This window comes from Xylaria bambusicola (assembly GCF_022495145.1).
Source record: "Xylaria bambusicola strain CBS 139988 unplaced genomic scaffold F5B22scaffold_76, whole genome shotgun sequence".
NCBI classification, from domain to species: Eukaryota; Fungi; Ascomycota; class Sordariomycetes; order Xylariales; family Xylariaceae; genus Xylaria; species Xylaria bambusicola.
Window position 1 is genome coordinate 35,372 of NW_025953629.1, and position 17,027 is coordinate 52,398.

Here is a 17,027-nt window from a genome sequence, read left to right on the forward strand (position 1 = left end):
ATTGCCCTGTTAGCTAAAAGATCCGCACCCTTTCATTAAGAACTATAAGGAGCTACTTTCGCTACAGCTTCGCAGATGGGTTTTTCCTCCTTCACCTTATTTTTTCCACTCATGAAGGTGTCTTGTTTGTAGTGGTCGGCGAGGGTTTTTAAACCCGCCCACCGCCCCTTGAAAGGGAGAGAGGGTTAGAGGCCAATAGGGCAGGGCAAGAGGTGTTATTTCGCGTTATATATGCTTTATTTTTTGTACTTAGTTTAATGCGCACTTTGGATGGGCAGTTATTCGAGCCCTAGGTGTAGCCGGCCATACAACGCGCGTATAGCGTACACCTAGGGGTCGAATAAAGGCCCTCCCCACCAATATATGAGTTGCAACCAACTACCTCCTTAAGCGTAGCTGTGCGTATGAGTAAATAATGTACTCCTAGAGGATCAAGGCCGTCGATATGCCGATGGCGCGGTGCCGGCCATTACGAAAAATGAACCGCATTGGACTTGGAGGACAAGATGCTGCTAATTTTGTTATGATCCATGACTACGGAAATGACGAAGATAGTTAAGTTCATATTCCTATCAAGAATGATTGTCGACCTGCTAGCACCCTCCCCTTTTTCAGATTCATTAAGTACTTAATACGCACGAGGGGGTCGGGTGAGTGGAGGGCATCTGCGACGGGTTCAAGTTGCGGAATACGCCGCCCGAGGGGGCGAGAATGCCAGCAGAGAAAGGCGCCATGCTACTAAATCAATTAAGATCCATCAAAGCTTAAGAGGGACTAGGTTAAGTAGTTATATCAGACGCGATTAAGCTCAGGATCTCCCAAAAGTTTGTGAATGGTAAATTCTGAACGCTAGACACAGCATCTGGAGCCATCTCTAGAGGGACGGGCTATGGATTATATCGATCAAGCCTCCTTGACGTAGACGCTCTGGACATTACAATAGGACTTTAGGCCATCTACTCCCATCTCGACACCCATGCCGCTCTGCTTGTGACCAGAAAAGGGGGTACTGGGTTGCATCTCAGCGTGACAGTTGACCCAGACGTTCCCGGCTTGGAGCTGCCGGGCCATGCGATCAGCCTGCACCATATCCCGAGTCCACACGGATGCACCAAGGCCAGCGTCGGTGTCGTTGGCCCGCCGGATCACATCTTGCTCATCCGACCATTTCAATAGGGGTATGACAGGCCCTGTATGCGTGTTAGCTCCGTATTTGATCTGAGAAAGTAGTTGGCATACCGAATTGCTCCTCGGTAACTACACGCGAGTCGTCAGGTGGGTTATCAATCACCGTGGGTACTAAGAAGAACCCCTTCCGATCGGAAAGAGGCTCGGTGCTTCCAGCCGCGACAGTGAGCCCGCTTGTCTTTATGTCTGTTAACAAAGCTCTAATGCGGTTATACTGGGCCTCATTCGCGACTGGCCCCATGAACGCGTCTTCCTCAATGCCCAGCTTGAGACTCTGTACGAAGCCTACCACAGTAGCGAGTACAGCCTCGTAGACCGACTCGTGGACATAAACGCGTTTCATGGCGATGCAGATTTGGCCCGAGTTACAGAAGGCGAAGAGGCCAATCTTTGAGCCCACGGCAACGGGGTCCACGTCGGCACAGATAATGGCGGCGTCGTTGCCGCCCAGCTCGAGAGTACAGCGCTTGAGCGTCTTGCTGCACGTCTGTGATACCAGCTTACCGACGGCTGTTGAGCCGGTAAAGCTGACCATGTCGACGCCAGGGTGTCCGGTCAGCCAGCGGCCAAGATCGTCATCGCCGCTCAAGGCCTGAAGGACGCCGGCAGGGAAGAAGCGCTGTGCTAGCTCAGCGACCTTCAGACTGGTGTAGGGGCTGCCGGGGGAAGGTTTCCAGATAAAGCAGTTCCCGGTGAGCAGCGCGGGAGCAATTTTCATACACGCCAATTGGATGGGGTAGTTCCAGGGCACGATGCCGACGACGACACCGAGGGGCAAGTAACGCGTCGTCACTTTGCGCTCCTGTGTGTCCTGGATATCCTCTCCAGGATGCGACATCTGGCTGAAGTCTCTGATCCATTGGATGCCAGTGGCGATTTCGTAACCAGCCCACATCGGCTGATCGTATCATCGTTAGCACCTCGCCACACCAGTCGTTAAAGAAGCCGCAATTACAAATTACACTTACAGGCTTACCTAGCTCCATGGTCAATAGCTTGGCTAGTTCACCCGCGATACCCTCGATGGCATCTGCAAATTTCTGAAGTCTGTCAGCACGCTCGTTCCACGAGACAGCCGACCACGTCCCGGCAGCTTTCTTTGCCGCTTCGACAGCTCTGTCCACATCTTCTGGACCGCTGAAAGGCACATCGTGATTGTCTTTCTCAGTGGAAGGGTTGACAGTCCGCCGATATCTGCCTGGGGTGTCGGCAATCGCCCCATTGATCACATTATGGAATGTCTGGAATTCTAAAGTCGGGTTGTTGCTGTTGTTGCTGCTGTTGTCATTGTTGTCCGCCATTTTCGGCGATCGTTTTTTTTTTTTTTTTTTTTTTTTTTTTTTGCAGTAAATGGGTATTACAGAGTAATATGGAACAGACTGGTGAGAAAGAGACTGATGGGAAAGAGAATGGTGGGAAAGAGAAGGGTTGACTTTCTCAGCCCCGATACACACAGGACGGTGATGAACAGTCCTACCCCGTCCCAATAATAACCACGGGCTTGCGCAGGCTCCAGATGTGCCATGCCAACAGCCCTATACGAAGAACTAGAGAGCGCCGCATTAGTGATTACTCTACGTTACACTATTGGATTGATTTGTTGACCTGCCTAAGTCGAGACCCCAGTGGGTGGTAATTTTCATACATTTTCATCTCATGCAACCACCAGACCAACGCTGCATGTAAACGGCTCTTTTTATAACCAACAGAATAACTTCAGCGGTGGGCTGCGACGGTGTCATGCAGTATTCCTCGCCTGTTTGAACGGTTTTGATTGACGGTGCCGCTAGCCTGCTGATGTTGGCCCAGGCTCAGAAGCAGGGTGTGCATCGTAGCCGAGGTCAATTTCAGGAAACCGTAATCCTCCGGAGCCTATTACCCTACTTGGCAGCAGGAAACTTCACATCGTGAGGCAGGTAGTTTTAGCAGTCGTCTTCCCTGTATGTACTCCCATTCCTCCCAATGTCGGATAAGCAGCAATCCTGTTGGCCTAGAGTCTTAACACGCACCAGGTCTAAGATAGTCACGTTTTGGTTGGCAAGAAATGTATAGGAAAAAGAGAGGTTTAGAAAATGTTGAAAAGGGCGACACTTGTGGATCGCGTTAGTCATGTAGAATATTGTTAATACAATTATATTTGAATGTCTCCTGACGTTGGACTAAGAGCTGTTATGACATAGCTGAATGAACTAAAACAAATGATCCCCAAATTTTGTACATGCTGCTCTTCAGACGCCCATTTCCCTCTCATGGCTCTTCATCTCGATGCAATCAGTCACAGTTATACCATGAGATGGCACAGTCGAATTCCCAACCGAAAAGTCCGCCCCGCCCACCGAGACATTCGCACCGCAGTGGCTATTCTGGAGAGGTCGCCCATCGTAAGCCGAGAACGGATCATCTGCGGAGGCCTGAAGTCTGTTCTTTTTGGGAACCTCCGAAAATGAACTGGTAGAGGGGCCGGTACGTGGCGATCGACGTAGCAAGAAATCCAGTCATGATCTCGACATCACCAAGGAGAGCGGAAGAGAAGTTGGTCCCTATATGAGGCCGTAGTGAGTTGGATGAAGCCAAAGTACAAATAGGACGGTGGATATCATTAACCACTTACTGTTACACGTGTAACCTCTGTACCGGCTGAAGTATGCAGTTCGCCTTGCACTTCGGCCGTACGAAGGACCATTGCAGGCTGTTCATGATCTTTCAAGACATGCAGACAATATTGGGCAATATTGGAAAGTGAGGTTATACAGATTTCGCTTCTTGAAACACACCCCAGAGACCTAGGCGGTCTGGGCTGGCAGACCAATTGTATATAGAGTCAAGTCAAGCCACCAACAGCCGAGAGAAGTTGGTTGGTCAAGGACTTATGCAGCCCTAGTTGTTCATTATATTCTGAATTGCTTAGATTCCAAGCCCAGTAATTCTACCCTTGTTATATGTACCGCCAACGAAGACGCAACCGCGGCACCCCAGTCGGGCCCGACCCAGACGACACAGAACGTTCATTTGCGGCAAGGAGAGCTAGCATGCCCTGAACAAGAGCCTCTTGGGAGTAAGCTGTAACGACCCGGCGACTAGTTGAATCTCCCCACCCAGGCATATCGGCGGCAATGGCGCGAAAGCCAAGTGCTGCGAAAGTCTCCAACTGCTGTTTCCATGTCAGACCGATAGCTGGCCAGCCGTGGAGGAATATGATAAAGGGTCCCGAAGGCGGATCCGCAGCGAAATAGTGAATTTTCTTTGTACTATCTGCGTAGAAAATATCGTTATCGTTAATATTAGATCCCACACCCTCACTGTTACTGAACATCCGGGCTATCCGTTTTCGTCTGAATTGTGCTTTCAGGTTTTACGTCAAAATATATGTGGGTGACCACCTCGAAAGCCCTGAAGACACGGATATCCGACTACCTAGGATAGGGCATAGGAGAAATCATTACACTTGAGATGAGGGACAATCCTACATGTGCATATTCACGTCGATATGCGGGGTAAAGCCTGGAGAACTGTGGCTACAGCATATAGCCATGCACTTGAATGGCTAGACAGCTCTCAGACTCCGTCTGCGTAACCCAGTGTTACACATTTTCATCCAACGTGGTAATTGGCCGGGGCTACACATACCCAGGCCACATATCGTGTGGCTCATACTTGAATGCGAATCCATATTGGGGAAATTGGGGAGCTTGGGGAACAGATGGCTCGCCTAGAAACATGTTTTCATCTTCAGCTTTGTCCTCATTTCAATAGCTATGTAGTCATGTATGTTGACTGTTGACTTACTTCTTGCTTAAGATGCGAAAGTACACTAATCTACATATGTTTGTCTCTAACGCTGGGTCGAAATTCCACCAAGTTATACAGAGTAAATATTACGATCTTGTAAGTATAATAGGCATCTGAAGGCAATAGTTCCAATCTTTATGGGCTTGGCTAATGAGAGATTTGGCAGTCTTAGGCTCTTATTATATTGTAGCAACGAACTCATGCCACCACGTCCCGCTATTTACTGAATAAGACAGTAGTGGCGTTGAGGGATGGGTTGAGCAAAGGCGAAGGGGATATTTATATAAAGAATAGCCTTCAAGAGTGGCGACTCTAGAATTGAGAAAGCGATTCTGCGTCCAGAGGCGTGTTTTAAAGAAGCTTGAATATAAGAACTTCTATTATCACTCTACTAGGCTGCATAAGCATGGATCTCAGCGTCTGATCCTCCAGGATGTACACGAAACGGCTTGAGAAGTATTGTTCACGTCAGCTTCCCGTTTGTGTCATCCTACCGGACCCGTTATAAGGAACTTATCGCCTTAGGAGGCGATTGCTAAGTTAAGCCTTAAGCCGTGACTAACAGGGGTAATCATCCCATTCCACACCGACCGCAGGCAACACCATACATTATTGAATTGCGAGACAAGAACGGTTCTCAGCATCCCATGTATTCTTCTATCACAGATCTTATGTATAGAAAAACTCAATGACGTCCCACGACATGCCCAACTGGATCAGGATGTGCGTTTCCCACCGATGTGTGAAATTCTCCTAGGGAATCATGACAACTAGCTAACAGCTCACACTCTCATAGCCTTCTCCTTATCCTGACATACGTCTCTTTTGTCCCGCAGCTCTGTCATCTCGCCCGTCGCCGAGGCAATGCTTCGGGAATCAACCTGGGTTATGTTCTCATCAATCTCGTGGCGGCCACAGAGCTGTTCACTCTTATCCTTCTCATCGCGCTGGAGTTCCCGCTCGAAGCCGGCAGCTGGATTGATTTCGTCAATCTCGCCATTATATGGATCTTGTGGCTTGCTATGTGAGTTTACCCCAACATGCTATGATCCTGCTGCCCTCCGTTAGGTGTATGCGGCCGTGTTTTCAACTAATTAATCTAATTGAAACCAACTTTCCAGCTTCCTCATCTGCATCATGCATCATTGGCACGAAAATTGCCCTTCAACGTCACACTTCATTGCTTTTTACGCATTCTTACTCATTATATCGGTTATGCCTATCATATTGGACGCCATAGTGAAATCTGATCCAAATTACGAACCGTCATTTACAGAGGCTGTCTACATAGCCATTTATTTTATTGTTCACATATACATCATCATACCCATAATCATTATCCTTTCCTTTGTCGCCTACTTCTTGCAGGCCCGCCAGATTATGGCGAGGCCTCCCGAATCCAGCGCTGACGCGCTTAGTGTGGTGGGTGTCGCATTTCAGGTGGTTGTGTTTAGTGTTCTGGCAGCAACGTGGTACCCTGGCCGACTCAATTCTGGGTCGTCGAAATCTACAGTGCTGGATTGGCGTATTTTTGGCGGATGCATACCCATTAATCATGCAGTCTTTGCTGTTGAGCAAGCTCTAGTTCTAATCACTTTATGGTGTCGCAGACGGGGTGAGCGGCGTGGAAATGCGAACCTCCCTGACGAGACTCAACCGCTGATTGGTAGCCAGCAGGTGTTGTCATCGTAGGGAAAATTCATGAGATAGCCTAGCGTTCGTTTTCATCAAGATCACAGTACTTGGTGTAGTGATCGTACGAGCAAGAGTTGGGCTGTCAACGTTAAAAAGGTTACTGTAGCGCCAGGGATGCTGTCAATAGCAGGCGTTATGAAAAGCTTTCAAGTTAAAACTCAAAGCACTTCAACTTCAAGTAACTATAGTTTAAGTGGTACTTAAGTAAAGCTTTACCTTCTCTCTTTTGGAATAAGTATAGTGGTTCAGTAAATCATTCCGGTAAGCTGAAAGACAAACTCAATTATATTAGAAATAATTAGCTAGTAATTATTTTCCCATTTCAACACAGGACGAACCCTAAATGCAAGTTCGCCCTTCCTTGCTAAGTTGTTCAGTTTTATGTATAGATTAATGTCCCATTTGAGCTCCTTAGATCTCCAACTGTTTAGAAAGATAGAAGCGAGCTCCTTCATCTCCACATCTCGTATTGTTTCATTTTGGCATCGTGGCATACTCAACACATCCTATAGAACGGAATTGATTTGAACTTGCTCCCCAAACTCTACTTTTCAGCTAGATGGCATGTAAGAAACAAGACCCGTTAACGCACAGACGTGCTATTAAGCTTAACAATCTCACAACAAGTGACAAACTCTCTGTTTATGCCCCATAGAGTAGATGATAACGTGATGACTAAACATCAAACCAGAATGTCCCAAATCATAAGCTAGTTAGCTCAGTGGAAGAGCGCCGGGCTCATAACCCGGAGGTCGATTGATCGAAACAATCACTAGCTACAGACTTCATTTTTCCACCTTTTTCCACTTGGAAGACACAGTTAAGTTAGGGTTGAGGATATTTTTATTTCTGAATGCCCATCTCTGGCGCGGGTCAACCCTGATTCATTACAATTGGATCTGAGATCGAGCTAGGGATACGCTAAACCAATAAATGGGAACCCAAACCGAAACGGTCGGTTTCATCTTGAATTGGTGCGAGTAGTATGCGGCCTAGCCAGTTCCATTAGCCACAGCCACGTGGAGGGAGCTACTATCTTATGTAAGTTCAATCTCGCAGGAGTCATGTGGTTCAGTGCTACTCGATGAGAGTGTTGTTTAATGAGTCATGCTATTGTTGTGTTCGCCAATTACTTCTTCGAAAATATCCATGATGTGCTGTGTTACGTAAAACCTAGTGCGGAGCTGTTGCCAACAGGCTCTTCAAGGTTGATCCAAATACTTTGCCCTTAACTTTTAGGAAGAGCAAGTTTCGAAAATGATCTAAAAGATATTTTGGGTAATATTTAGGTAAACCTGCTATAGATCCTCTATGAAACTTGATCTCATACTCACGCTTCATAACGAGAGCAGAGTCTGGGCTTGGAACTATTAAGACTCACAATATAATGATTTACTAGGGCTTCAAAAGCTCTTAACCAACAAACCCCCCCTTAACCTTAGTGGCTGACTTTAACTTTATGTACGATTGAACTGCCTATCCTGATCGCCTAGGTCTCAGAGATCTGTTTCAAGAAGCGAAGTCTGCATAACCTCATTTTCAGTATTGCCTGCATGTCTCTCGAAGGTGATGATGAGACTTTTAATACGCCCGTAGCCATAGGCAAGCTGCATGTTCAGCTGTACGTGCGTGTATTACATCTAGTTAGAAGGAGAAGTAGATTATTGGCACCAACATTCTTTAAGATATAAATGAGAAAAAGGGAATAGTTGGGGAAATCAGAAAAATGATTTATTATTTTGCTGGATTCCATCGCGAAAACTAAAACAAGAATAACTAAACGTTATTTTTCAATAAGTATTGACATAAACCCCCCGGCTCTAGGCAAATACGCTGAATTGACGCCAATTCAGATCAACTTTTCGCAGTCATAGCTCGTTACTATCATCAACCCCAGTGTTTTGACCTGACTCCGTATTCCCCTATTTCAAAAGAAAAGTCCATTTCAGTTACCACCATACTGTCTCACGATGACAGCAACTTTATTCGCGAGCTCGTCAGCTTCTGACCTAGTCGCGGCTTCTGCGTACACCCGGCAGGCATTCTCTGTGCCACTAGCACGGGCAAAAGAGCGACCAGTAGTGTACTTCTTGACCTCTCTATCAATCTCATCCTGGCATCCCACTGGGTGGCTGAGTTTCCGTTCCGCGTCCGTAGTCTGGAAGAGGTCCTTGTTGCCAACCTCTACGCGGACCAGTCTGTTGGGGAGGTCTTTGTATGTCAAGGCCCAATCCTTCATTGTCCACCCTTTGTGTGCCAAGATGACCTCTACCATGAGCATATCGGAGATGGCATCTCCAACAGTTTGGTTAATAAGATCTGCTAGAGCGCTGAGAGTTTCCAGAGCATCCTTCTGGGCGGGTGACTGGGGTTCCTTTGTCTTGAAAGTCTGGACCGCGGTCGACGAGAAGAGGACAGTGCCATGACCATTAGCTTCAAAGTAAACGCCAATATCGAAGGAACAGGCAGCATGATGAAGATGCTTGACGCCAGTGGGTGTGCAAACAACAGGAAGCTGCAGATGCTGTTCAACATATTTGGTGCTAGCACCATTGGCATACGCCGTCTGGATGACTCCAATTCTTAATTGATTATCAATGCCTGCACTTCTTGAAAGATCAGCAATGAATGAAGCGGCAAGTGTTGCGATGCGGTCTCCATCCAACATGAAGAAGCCTGTCTCAGGATCGACCCAGTAGTAGATGAGGCGATCGGCATCACCATCGAGTGAGCACCATCGCTCGCCGGGAGCTGGCTTGGGGTTAGGTGGTGCACGTTGTCTAGTCTTAACAAAATCGGCACCGCAGTCAAGGTTCAAGATCTCCGGTCGGAGCACATCATCATTGACTACTTTTACCTTCAAGCCCGTCTTCTGGATATCAAGGCGTTTCAGAAGCTCATTCAGCTTGGGACCACCAACACCGTTAGCACAGTCGACAGTCAAGCCGCCCGAGACCTTACGACCACGTAGAGCGCGGTCGAAAGCCTCTAGAAGCTTGTTGTAGTATCCCGCTTCGCTAATTTCTCCATAGGCGCCTGGTGTGCCAGCGGTATTCACACAGCGAGTCAGGTAATGCAGTTGTGGCGTAGTTAGGATCTTGTAGTCGTCGAATGTGGTATTCGTGGCAGCAAGGGAGTCGGCAAGAGCAGTGATGAGGGTAATCCCTGAGGGTCGGGTGTCTCTTCCGGCGATAACCTTGCCCGGGGTTGCCAAGTCGATCTTCAAGGTTTCGGCGAGTTTGAGGAAGTAGTCAACGAGCTCTTCATGGCTTGGGGCATTGACCAAGTTTGTGGCATATGCCTCCCACTCCTGTTCAAGCATGTCTCCCAGAGGATCGACAATCTTGACACCGTTATCAACAGCGGGGTTGTGACTCGCAGTGACCATGACACCAATGGCCTGGCCATTATGTTTCCGACTACGCAAGGCAGCTAGGAGACCAACACGGAAAGTAACGCCATCGAGAAGATCTGCGCTCATGCGAAAGCCAGCAGTGCCATACTTGTAAACCCTGCCCGCTACGATGTCGTGCTTCTTAGAAGCGGCGATGATTGTTTCTCGATCCATGCCAGGCAAGGTGGTAACTTGTCGAGATTCGGTGACCGACAATGGCAATGTTGCTGTAGGTGCTAAGGGAATTAGCCAAGTTCCAAATCCAAATAGTTGGCTCTTGTGGGTGGATCTATGGACAATCCATACCTCAATTCGCTTGACGTACCAGGACTATCTGGATACGTGAGGGCGAAGGATGCGTTGTGACCAGCGAGAGCTGTTGTTGGTGTGGCGGGTTGTATGAGTGTGGAAGAACCGAAGCTTGGAAGGGAGAAGAGAGCGTGAGTGGGCGGACGAGATTATTAGCGTTCGGGCGAGGACTAGGATGTTTGCTTTGGCTTCCAATCTAGATGAGACGACCCTGAGCCAGCCGAAGATGAAGAGTTAATAGTCGTACCCAGGTCCTACCTATGTACTGTATGGAAAATGTAGATGTAAGTAGTAGAGACCAAGTGTTGGCCGGTCCAGTGCAAGACGGACCGGACCACCAGCATCAGCAGGTTACACGTTAGCTCAGCACAGTACCTACCCCTCCTTCCCGGAATGCCCCTCTTCTCAGGTACAAGTACCAATCTACCTACTATGTACATAGGACCTACCAAGAACCTGAATACGCCCTCCTTTGGTACAAACAGTTCAAGCCGTCGGAGATGGCTACCTCACGCTACCTCCCTACTGGATGCTAAGCGAGTATGGATCCTGGCAAGGGAGGTGTCGTGTTACCGCACTTCATTCTCCAGAGCTTTGTCCAATATCTAACCTCTACTATTCCCGGAAATCAATGCTTGCAGCTCCAGGACGTGTGTACCACTGTCCTGAGTACCTAGACTACCCCGCCACGGTAGGTACCGCATACACGATCAGACACGATGCTGCGCTACCTAGATGATACTACATACTCTACAGTATCTACGTATATATAAGTAGTAGAGAATGAGGGATAAAGAACCCTTGTGAGCCTGGACCCTGTCGTTTCCCTGCTGGTTACCTGTTTTTACCTATTTTTACTTAGCTAGCTCTAAGCCAAGCCCCAGCCCTGCCCCATGACGTGGTTACCTGCAAAAGGTTTACGAGGCGGAGCTCTGAGACGGAGCTTAAAACAGGTCACGTGAGTTGGCGTTCTAGGACGCGCCAATGCTACGGAATCGAGTCGCGTCTCTTTCAACGTGCCACCAGAATCGCTTCGCAATCCACAACTGGCTCACGTAGCAGACTGAACAAGGCCGACCATGCTCCTTTATCGCTTAGCTTGCTATACCATTTGCTAGTTCTTCTGGAACCAACCGACAATGGCCTCGGAAGAAACGTGTGCGAACCCACTTCTTCTGGGGTGGGTGAAAGAGTGGGTTGACTTAGCCCGGGAGCGCAACTCCAAGGGTGTGACAACCTACAAGAATGCATACAACGCCTTGAAGGCCTGCCCAGTCACTTTCAAACACCCGTCTCAGCTGCAACAGCTCAAGGGCTTTGGCCCCAAGCTATGTGATCGCTTAACCGAGAAGCTCAATAAACATTGCGAGGAGAATGGTCTGCCTATGCCTAAGCGGCCGAGGGCGGCACATATTCCAGGGCTCAATAACGAAAATGAAGACGAGGAGGAGATACAGGCCAGGCCGGCCAAGAAACCGAGGAAACAAAAAGCGTATGTGCCAACCTTGCGGTCTGGTGCATACGCCTTGATCCTTGGTCTCATTACGATAGGAGAAGACGCACCTGTCGGATTGACAAAGGCTCAGCTCATCGAGGCAGCACAGCCTCATTGCGATTCTTCATTCACCGCGCCAAGTGACCCTACGAGATTCTACACGGCGTGGAATTCGATGAAGACCTTGTTGGAGAAGGATCTTGTCTACGAACGAGGCCGTCCTCTCAGGAGATACGCATTGACAGATGAAGGATGGGAGGTGGCACGAAGAATACAGAAGACTGCCGAAAAGACACCCGCTGAGTTAGCAGCACAGCAAAGGAGGGAGATTCTGCCTGAAATAGTACCCGAGAATCCTCCACCTCTACCCGCCGCCAGACCACCTTCAGCCGAGATAGAGGAGATCGAAAAACCACCACAGTCAGCCTACGCAGACGTTGTGGTCAGTAGAGGAGATGTGGCGTCAGATAGTGTAGACTTGCCTACCTTTCGGCCGATTAGACTTGCTCCAGGTTCATTCACAGTGCGCCTTGTGTTGGACGTGCGGGAGGTACGGGCAAAGACTGACCGCGGCTATATGCAAGAGGAGCTCAAGAAGAAGGGAGTAGAGCCTATAATGAGGGCCCTCGAACTCGGTGACGCACTATGGGTGGCCCAGTGTCACGACCCTAATTTTCTTTCTCGCACCGGCGCCGAAGGTGACGAGATTATACTGGATTGGATCGTTGAGAGAAAGCGGTTAGACGACCTGGTATACAGTATAAGGGACGGGCGTTTCCACGAGCAAAAATTCCGACTGAAACGATCTGGTGTCAAAAACGTGATCTATATTGTTGAAGAGATATCCATGGATAGCCTGAACGCCCAAAAGTACGAAGAAAGCGTTCAGTCCGCTATTGCGTCTACGCAGGTAGTTAACGGCTACTTTTTGAAGAAGACGGACAAGATAGACGACACAATTCGCTACCTAACGCGCATGACGATGCTTCTGAAAAAGCAGTACGAGAACAAGCCTCTCTTCGTCATCCCCACGGAAGTCCTCACTACTCAGAATTATCTGCCATTACTCGAACACCTTCGAGAGAAGGAGCTTACGAGAGGGCATTATGTCAGCTATCCAGCTTTTGCGTCAATGGCATCAAAGTCAGATTTAATGACGCTACGAGATGTATATCTCAAGATGCTCATGTGTACCAAGCAGGTGACCGGTGAAAAGGCACTTGAGATCCAGAAGAGATGGAAGACGCCCTATGAATTCGTTAAGGGGTATGAGAGATGTGGCAGTGGGGAAGAAGGCAAGAGGAAGAAACAAGACTTGATCTTTGCGCACATGGGTAACCTTGTCGGAAGGAAGAAGGTCGCAAGGGCGCTAAGCCACAAGATAGCAGAAGTCTGGGGCGAAGTTTGATTCACTTCGAGCATGTGCTTGCCCCGACCATCTGAAGCACGCGGGCAATGTTGACTATAGAATACCCCCATGATAGAGAGATATTAGGAAATACCCAGGCTGTTACCTCATAGATGATTTGCAAAACATAGTACCAAGTACGAGGTTGGCCAATTATCAACACGGAGAATAAAGCACAATAATCTGAGAAATCCTCATTTGTTGAAGTGTGAAAGGAGAAAGCCCCATATGCCCCGTATGTCCCTACTCAAGATTACTTCGTCTGATGTGCGCCCACTGCCAAAGCGAGTCAGCAATCGCCTCTCATCCAAAAGCACACATAGCTCTATAACCAGTATTTAATAAAAAAAAAAAAAAAATTTTTTGAAACCGAAAAAGAAGAATCGCAAAACGAAGAGGAATCAACTTACTAGCCTGCGCAATCATATCCTGCACCATCTTCTCGACAACAGGCTTAAGAAGCGCCTGCCCACCGCTCGCGCCGAGGTATCCCGCCATGCTCTTCTCGGCATACTTCGCAAGGACATCGACTTCCACGTTGACGCTATCGCCCTCCTTCTTCTCGGCGAGGACGACCTTCTCCTGCGTGTACGCGATCAACATGACCTCCCACCAGCCCTCGACATCGTCCACTTTGGTAATCGTCAGGCTCGTCCCGTCGAGCGCGATGAAGCCCTTGTGCACGACGTACCGCATGACGCTCTCGCGGTGCGCCTCGCGCGGCCGGAACCGGAGCGTCACGGCGTTGCCGTCGGCCGCGACCCGGATGATGTCCGCCGTCGCGTCGACGTGGCCCTGCACGAAGTGGCCGCCCATGCGCGTGTCGGCGCGCACCGCGCGCTCGAGGTTCACGCGCGAGTCCCGCGCGAGCTGCCCCAGGTTCGTGAGCCGCAGCGTCTCGGGCGCGATGCCCACCTTGAAGCGCGGCGCGGACGGCGAGAGCCACGTGGCCGTCAGACAGACGCCGTTGATGGCGATGCTGTCGCCGAGGGCGGCGTCTTCGAGGAGTTTCGAGGACGGCGGCAGCGCGATGGTCAGCGAGGTCCCGCCCGTCTCGTCGTGGGAGTCCAGCTCTACGACGGCTGTGGATTGTTGGTTCGCGCGTTAGCTTATTTCCCTTTTCATCTTTTTATTTCCTTTGAAACCCCCCCACTACTACAGCATGTGCTGGATGCAGCTAAGAAGCTTGCGAACTGCTTGTCAGTGAGGGGTTGGGGTTAAAAAAAAAAAGCATCCCAAGACCCTTCACATTTCTGACGGCAACTTACTTCCTATCTCCTCGACTAGTCCGGTGAACATCTTGCTAGATTTTCAGATGGTAGGTGATTGTGGGATTCCAGGTACGCCGGCTTCCGTGGCGCTGGACAAACAGAACCAACTATGTATGTATGATGCTGTTCAAAATGCCCCCATGTAAGATGGGTTGAAAATGACGTGACTCATAGCTTCGCAAGGTCCAGGCTAGACCAATCGACCTAACCTAGCTAATTGACCCCACCATCACATGCATTTCTAGTTGTCATACCCCTCGCATCTCTAAGGGCTTTCTCTTCCATATTTGGTCTATGTAGAAAGGCGTTCAGCCTAGTTATCTACGTAGGTATTGTCCAGCTCATATTATAATACTGAAGCTTTACCAAAAGTCCAAGCAAAATACTGCTTGATGGGCAACTTGATAATTGCAACAATCACGGGGACCACCAGCAGTATCAAAATATAGAAGCCATGGTCCGGACATCGTACTTTATACGCACTATAGCATAATATTATTAATGCTGATGCATATGGTAAGCTCTTTACTATATATGAACTTATACAGATTCTCGTTAGTCATCACCCGTAGCTTTCTTCAGATATCTATGTCGTAAAAAAGGCGGATAAAACGTGTATTTGGCCCCGTCTCAAGATGTTCGCAGGTACCTGGATGCGACATGCTATTTTGCGACGCAACAGGACTGAAGATACCTTCTTTGTGTCTTAGGATGCGTGCTATACCTGCTTGCATTCCTCAGGGAGGCAATGCTATCTTGGCGGCGTCCACATGTTACGTTCAAATAGCTTGACCGAGCGTCAATACTCTGATTTGTGCTTTTGAGCAGCTTAGCACATCTTGTAGGTGCATGAACCGTTAGCCTGGCGAGTGGGTTCTTGTGTCTCGAGTTTATAGTCGATCTGAATGTCGAGGTCTCGGCGATTCTTTTCGTTAGGCTTCACTACCAGATTGCATGTAATTTCCTCGTCTTGCTGGACCGTCAGAACTTCCTGGATGTAGAAGACGGTCTGTTTCCAGTGTGTGTATTTGGTGTGAGGACCAGTGGAAAAGCGAATCGGCTTGTGGCACGCAGTGAAGTCGATATCGAACCATGCCACAAGAGCGTGTACGAAATCGTCACGCCGACATTTCAGGCTGAAGGGTATCGAAAAAGCAAGATCGGCAGTTGTGCAGGTGTACAGGTCTAGCGTAATCACAGACGCCGGGTCCGTGACAGCTGCTTTGACCTCGACAGTGTCGACAAGGGGCTCGGACAGAGCAGTCTCTTTCAACGGCGAGTAATCGAACCCATAGACATTATCCCAGACTAGGTGGTATGAGCAATTGCTGACGTTGAAGCAGGCTTGTGGCACTTACATCCAATCTTCTCATCCTTATAATCACCATCCTCAATACCGCATACGAATATGGTAGCCTTGTCTGGGAAAATCAAGCCATCCTTTTCGAGGTACTTGTCTCTGGCGTATAGGACGGTGTCAAGCATGCTCTCATATAGCAGGAAGTAGCCCATCCACTCAGAGATTATGATGTCAACCTTGGGGAACGGTAGCTCGATCTCCTCCATCTTGCCCTGGATGAGGGTGATCTTGTCTTCCATTCCATTGACTTTGACAATTTCCTTGGCCTTGAAGATGATAGTTGACATATCAACACCGATGACATGCTTGGCCCCAGCCTTTACTGCAAACCTGCATCAAAAGAACATGTATTAGAAATTGACAGTCGAGGAAGATAGAGAAGGAGAGAGGCATGTTCCTTACATGGAGAGGATAGCAGTGCCACAGCCGACGTCGAGGACGACTTTGTCCTTAAAAAGGTGCTTGTTTTGAACAATCGCATTCATGTATGACCTAGTGCGCACTTCATCTTTCTATACAACAGGCAAGAAAGCGCGTTAGCAAGTCAAAGTGAACCGAGCGCGTCGCATCATAGGAAAGGTAGAGCACGTACCAACATCTCCTCGTGAATGCCTGATAAAGGGCGTGGATTCGAGGTTAGCGACACACCCCCTCATAGTTAAACAAGTACAACGACGACGAACCATGGTGATTATAACTGCAAAACACTGCTTGTGAGTTACATATCCAAGCGAAAGATGCCTCTTCGAGGCGCGACGGGGACTTACTTACCTGTTGAAGTAGTGCTGCTCGGAATGAGCCATGTTCTTGAGCGCCGTCTCAGCGACCTCGACATCCATCTTGTCGGCAGCCATGGTGGGCAATATGCAGCAGTTCGCAGGCGGACCAAAGAAAGCTGGGGCAAGTTGAATGGGAGAATGAGTGCTTGTTGCCCAGTTTCTGAGGCCGAAAGATACGAGAGGCTACGAAAGGCTCCGAAATAAATTTTCCCCTTGTCTCTCAGGCTTGAATCGAATCAGGGACCAGTCGACTCTCTGCCGCACTAAACAGGAAATTCATGGTGCAAGGGTGGGTTTGGGCCGGCATTATCTATCGAGTCTATCTAATCGTTTCACCGC

General features: G+C 48.8%; 8 protein-coding genes and 1 non-coding gene across 9 annotated transcripts; 3 read left to right on the forward strand and 6 right to left on the reverse strand.

Annotated features, from left to right (window-relative positions):
* Positions 1-223: 223 nt before the first annotated feature.
* F5B22DRAFT_530290 (aldehyde dehydrogenase) lies at positions 224-2,776 on the reverse strand. Its single transcript, XM_047972727.1, has 3 exons — positions 2,157-2,776; positions 1,240-2,086; positions 224-1,190 (listed from the first exon to the last, which is right to left on the reverse strand). Exons 1-3 carry the CDS (start codon positions 2,487-2,489, stop codon positions 904-906), a joined length of 1,467 nt encoding a protein of 488 aa, XP_047825484.1. The 5' UTR covers positions 2,490-2,776; the 3' UTR covers positions 224-903.
* F5B22DRAFT_628366 (uncharacterized protein) lies at positions 2,509-3,130 on the reverse strand. Its single transcript, XM_047976414.1, has 2 exons — positions 2,798-3,130; positions 2,509-2,735 (listed from the first exon to the last, which is right to left on the reverse strand). The coding sequence occupies exons 1-2, from the start codon at positions 2,839-2,841 to the stop codon at positions 2,546-2,548; spliced, it is 234 nt and encodes a 77-aa protein (XP_047825485.1). The 5' UTR covers positions 2,842-3,130; the 3' UTR covers positions 2,509-2,545.
* A 749-nt stretch (positions 3,131-3,879) lies between these two features.
* On the reverse strand, positions 3,880-4,615 carry F5B22DRAFT_530255 (Alpha/Beta hydrolase protein). The gene has a single exon (XM_047972725.1). It carries the CDS (start codon positions 4,499-4,501, stop codon positions 4,124-4,126), a length of 378 nt encoding a protein of 125 aa, XP_047825486.1. The 5' UTR covers positions 4,502-4,615; the 3' UTR covers positions 3,880-4,123.
* Positions 4,616-5,338: 723 nt separating this feature from the next.
* F5B22DRAFT_530257 (uncharacterized protein) lies at positions 5,339-7,017 on the forward strand. The gene is made up of 3 exons (XM_047972726.1): positions 5,339-5,700; positions 5,774-6,001; positions 6,099-7,017. The coding sequence occupies exons 1-3, from the start codon at positions 5,666-5,668 to the stop codon at positions 6,667-6,669; spliced, it is 834 nt and encodes a 277-aa protein (XP_047825487.1). The 5' UTR covers positions 5,339-5,665; the 3' UTR covers positions 6,670-7,017.
* A 362-nt stretch (positions 7,018-7,379) lies between these two features.
* Positions 7,380-7,451, forward strand: F5B22DRAFT_t193. Its single transcript has one exon. It is a non-coding gene; the product is annotated as a tRNA-Met (tRNA).
* Positions 7,452-8,378: 927 nt separating this feature from the next.
* On the reverse strand, positions 8,379-10,700 carry F5B22DRAFT_530582 (phosphoglucomutase/phosphomannomutase domain-containing protein). Its single transcript, XM_047972730.1, has 2 exons — positions 10,373-10,700; positions 8,379-10,302 (listed from the first exon to the last, which is right to left on the reverse strand). Exon 2 carries the CDS (start codon positions 10,238-10,240, stop codon positions 8,618-8,620), a length of 1,623 nt encoding a protein of 540 aa, XP_047825488.1. The 5' UTR covers positions 10,241-10,302; positions 10,373-10,700; the 3' UTR covers positions 8,379-8,617.
* A 614-nt stretch (positions 10,701-11,314) lies between these two features.
* F5B22DRAFT_530632 (uncharacterized protein) lies at positions 11,315-13,639 on the forward strand. Its single transcript, XM_047972731.1, has one exon. The coding sequence runs from the start codon at positions 11,515-11,517 to the stop codon at positions 13,276-13,278; it is 1,764 nt and encodes a 587-aa protein (XP_047825489.1). The 5' UTR covers positions 11,315-11,514; the 3' UTR covers positions 13,279-13,639.
* F5B22DRAFT_530559 (riboflavin synthase-like protein) lies at positions 13,516-14,798 on the reverse strand. The gene is made up of 3 exons (XM_047972729.1): positions 14,547-14,798; positions 13,689-14,360; positions 13,516-13,554 (listed from the first exon to the last, which is right to left on the reverse strand). Exons 1-3 carry the CDS (start codon positions 14,575-14,577, stop codon positions 13,532-13,534), a joined length of 726 nt encoding a protein of 241 aa, XP_047825490.1. The 5' UTR covers positions 14,578-14,798; the 3' UTR covers positions 13,516-13,531.
* Positions 14,742-17,023, reverse strand: F5B22DRAFT_628381 (HNRNP arginine N-methyltransferase). Its single transcript, XM_047976415.1, has 6 exons — positions 16,681-17,023; positions 16,593-16,606; positions 16,502-16,521; positions 16,312-16,421; positions 15,908-16,239; positions 14,742-15,857 (listed from the first exon to the last, which is right to left on the reverse strand). Exons 1-6 carry the CDS (start codon positions 16,761-16,763, stop codon positions 15,379-15,381), a joined length of 1,038 nt encoding a protein of 345 aa, XP_047825491.1. The 5' UTR covers positions 16,764-17,023; the 3' UTR covers positions 14,742-15,378.
* Positions 17,024-17,027: the final 4 nt, after the last annotated feature.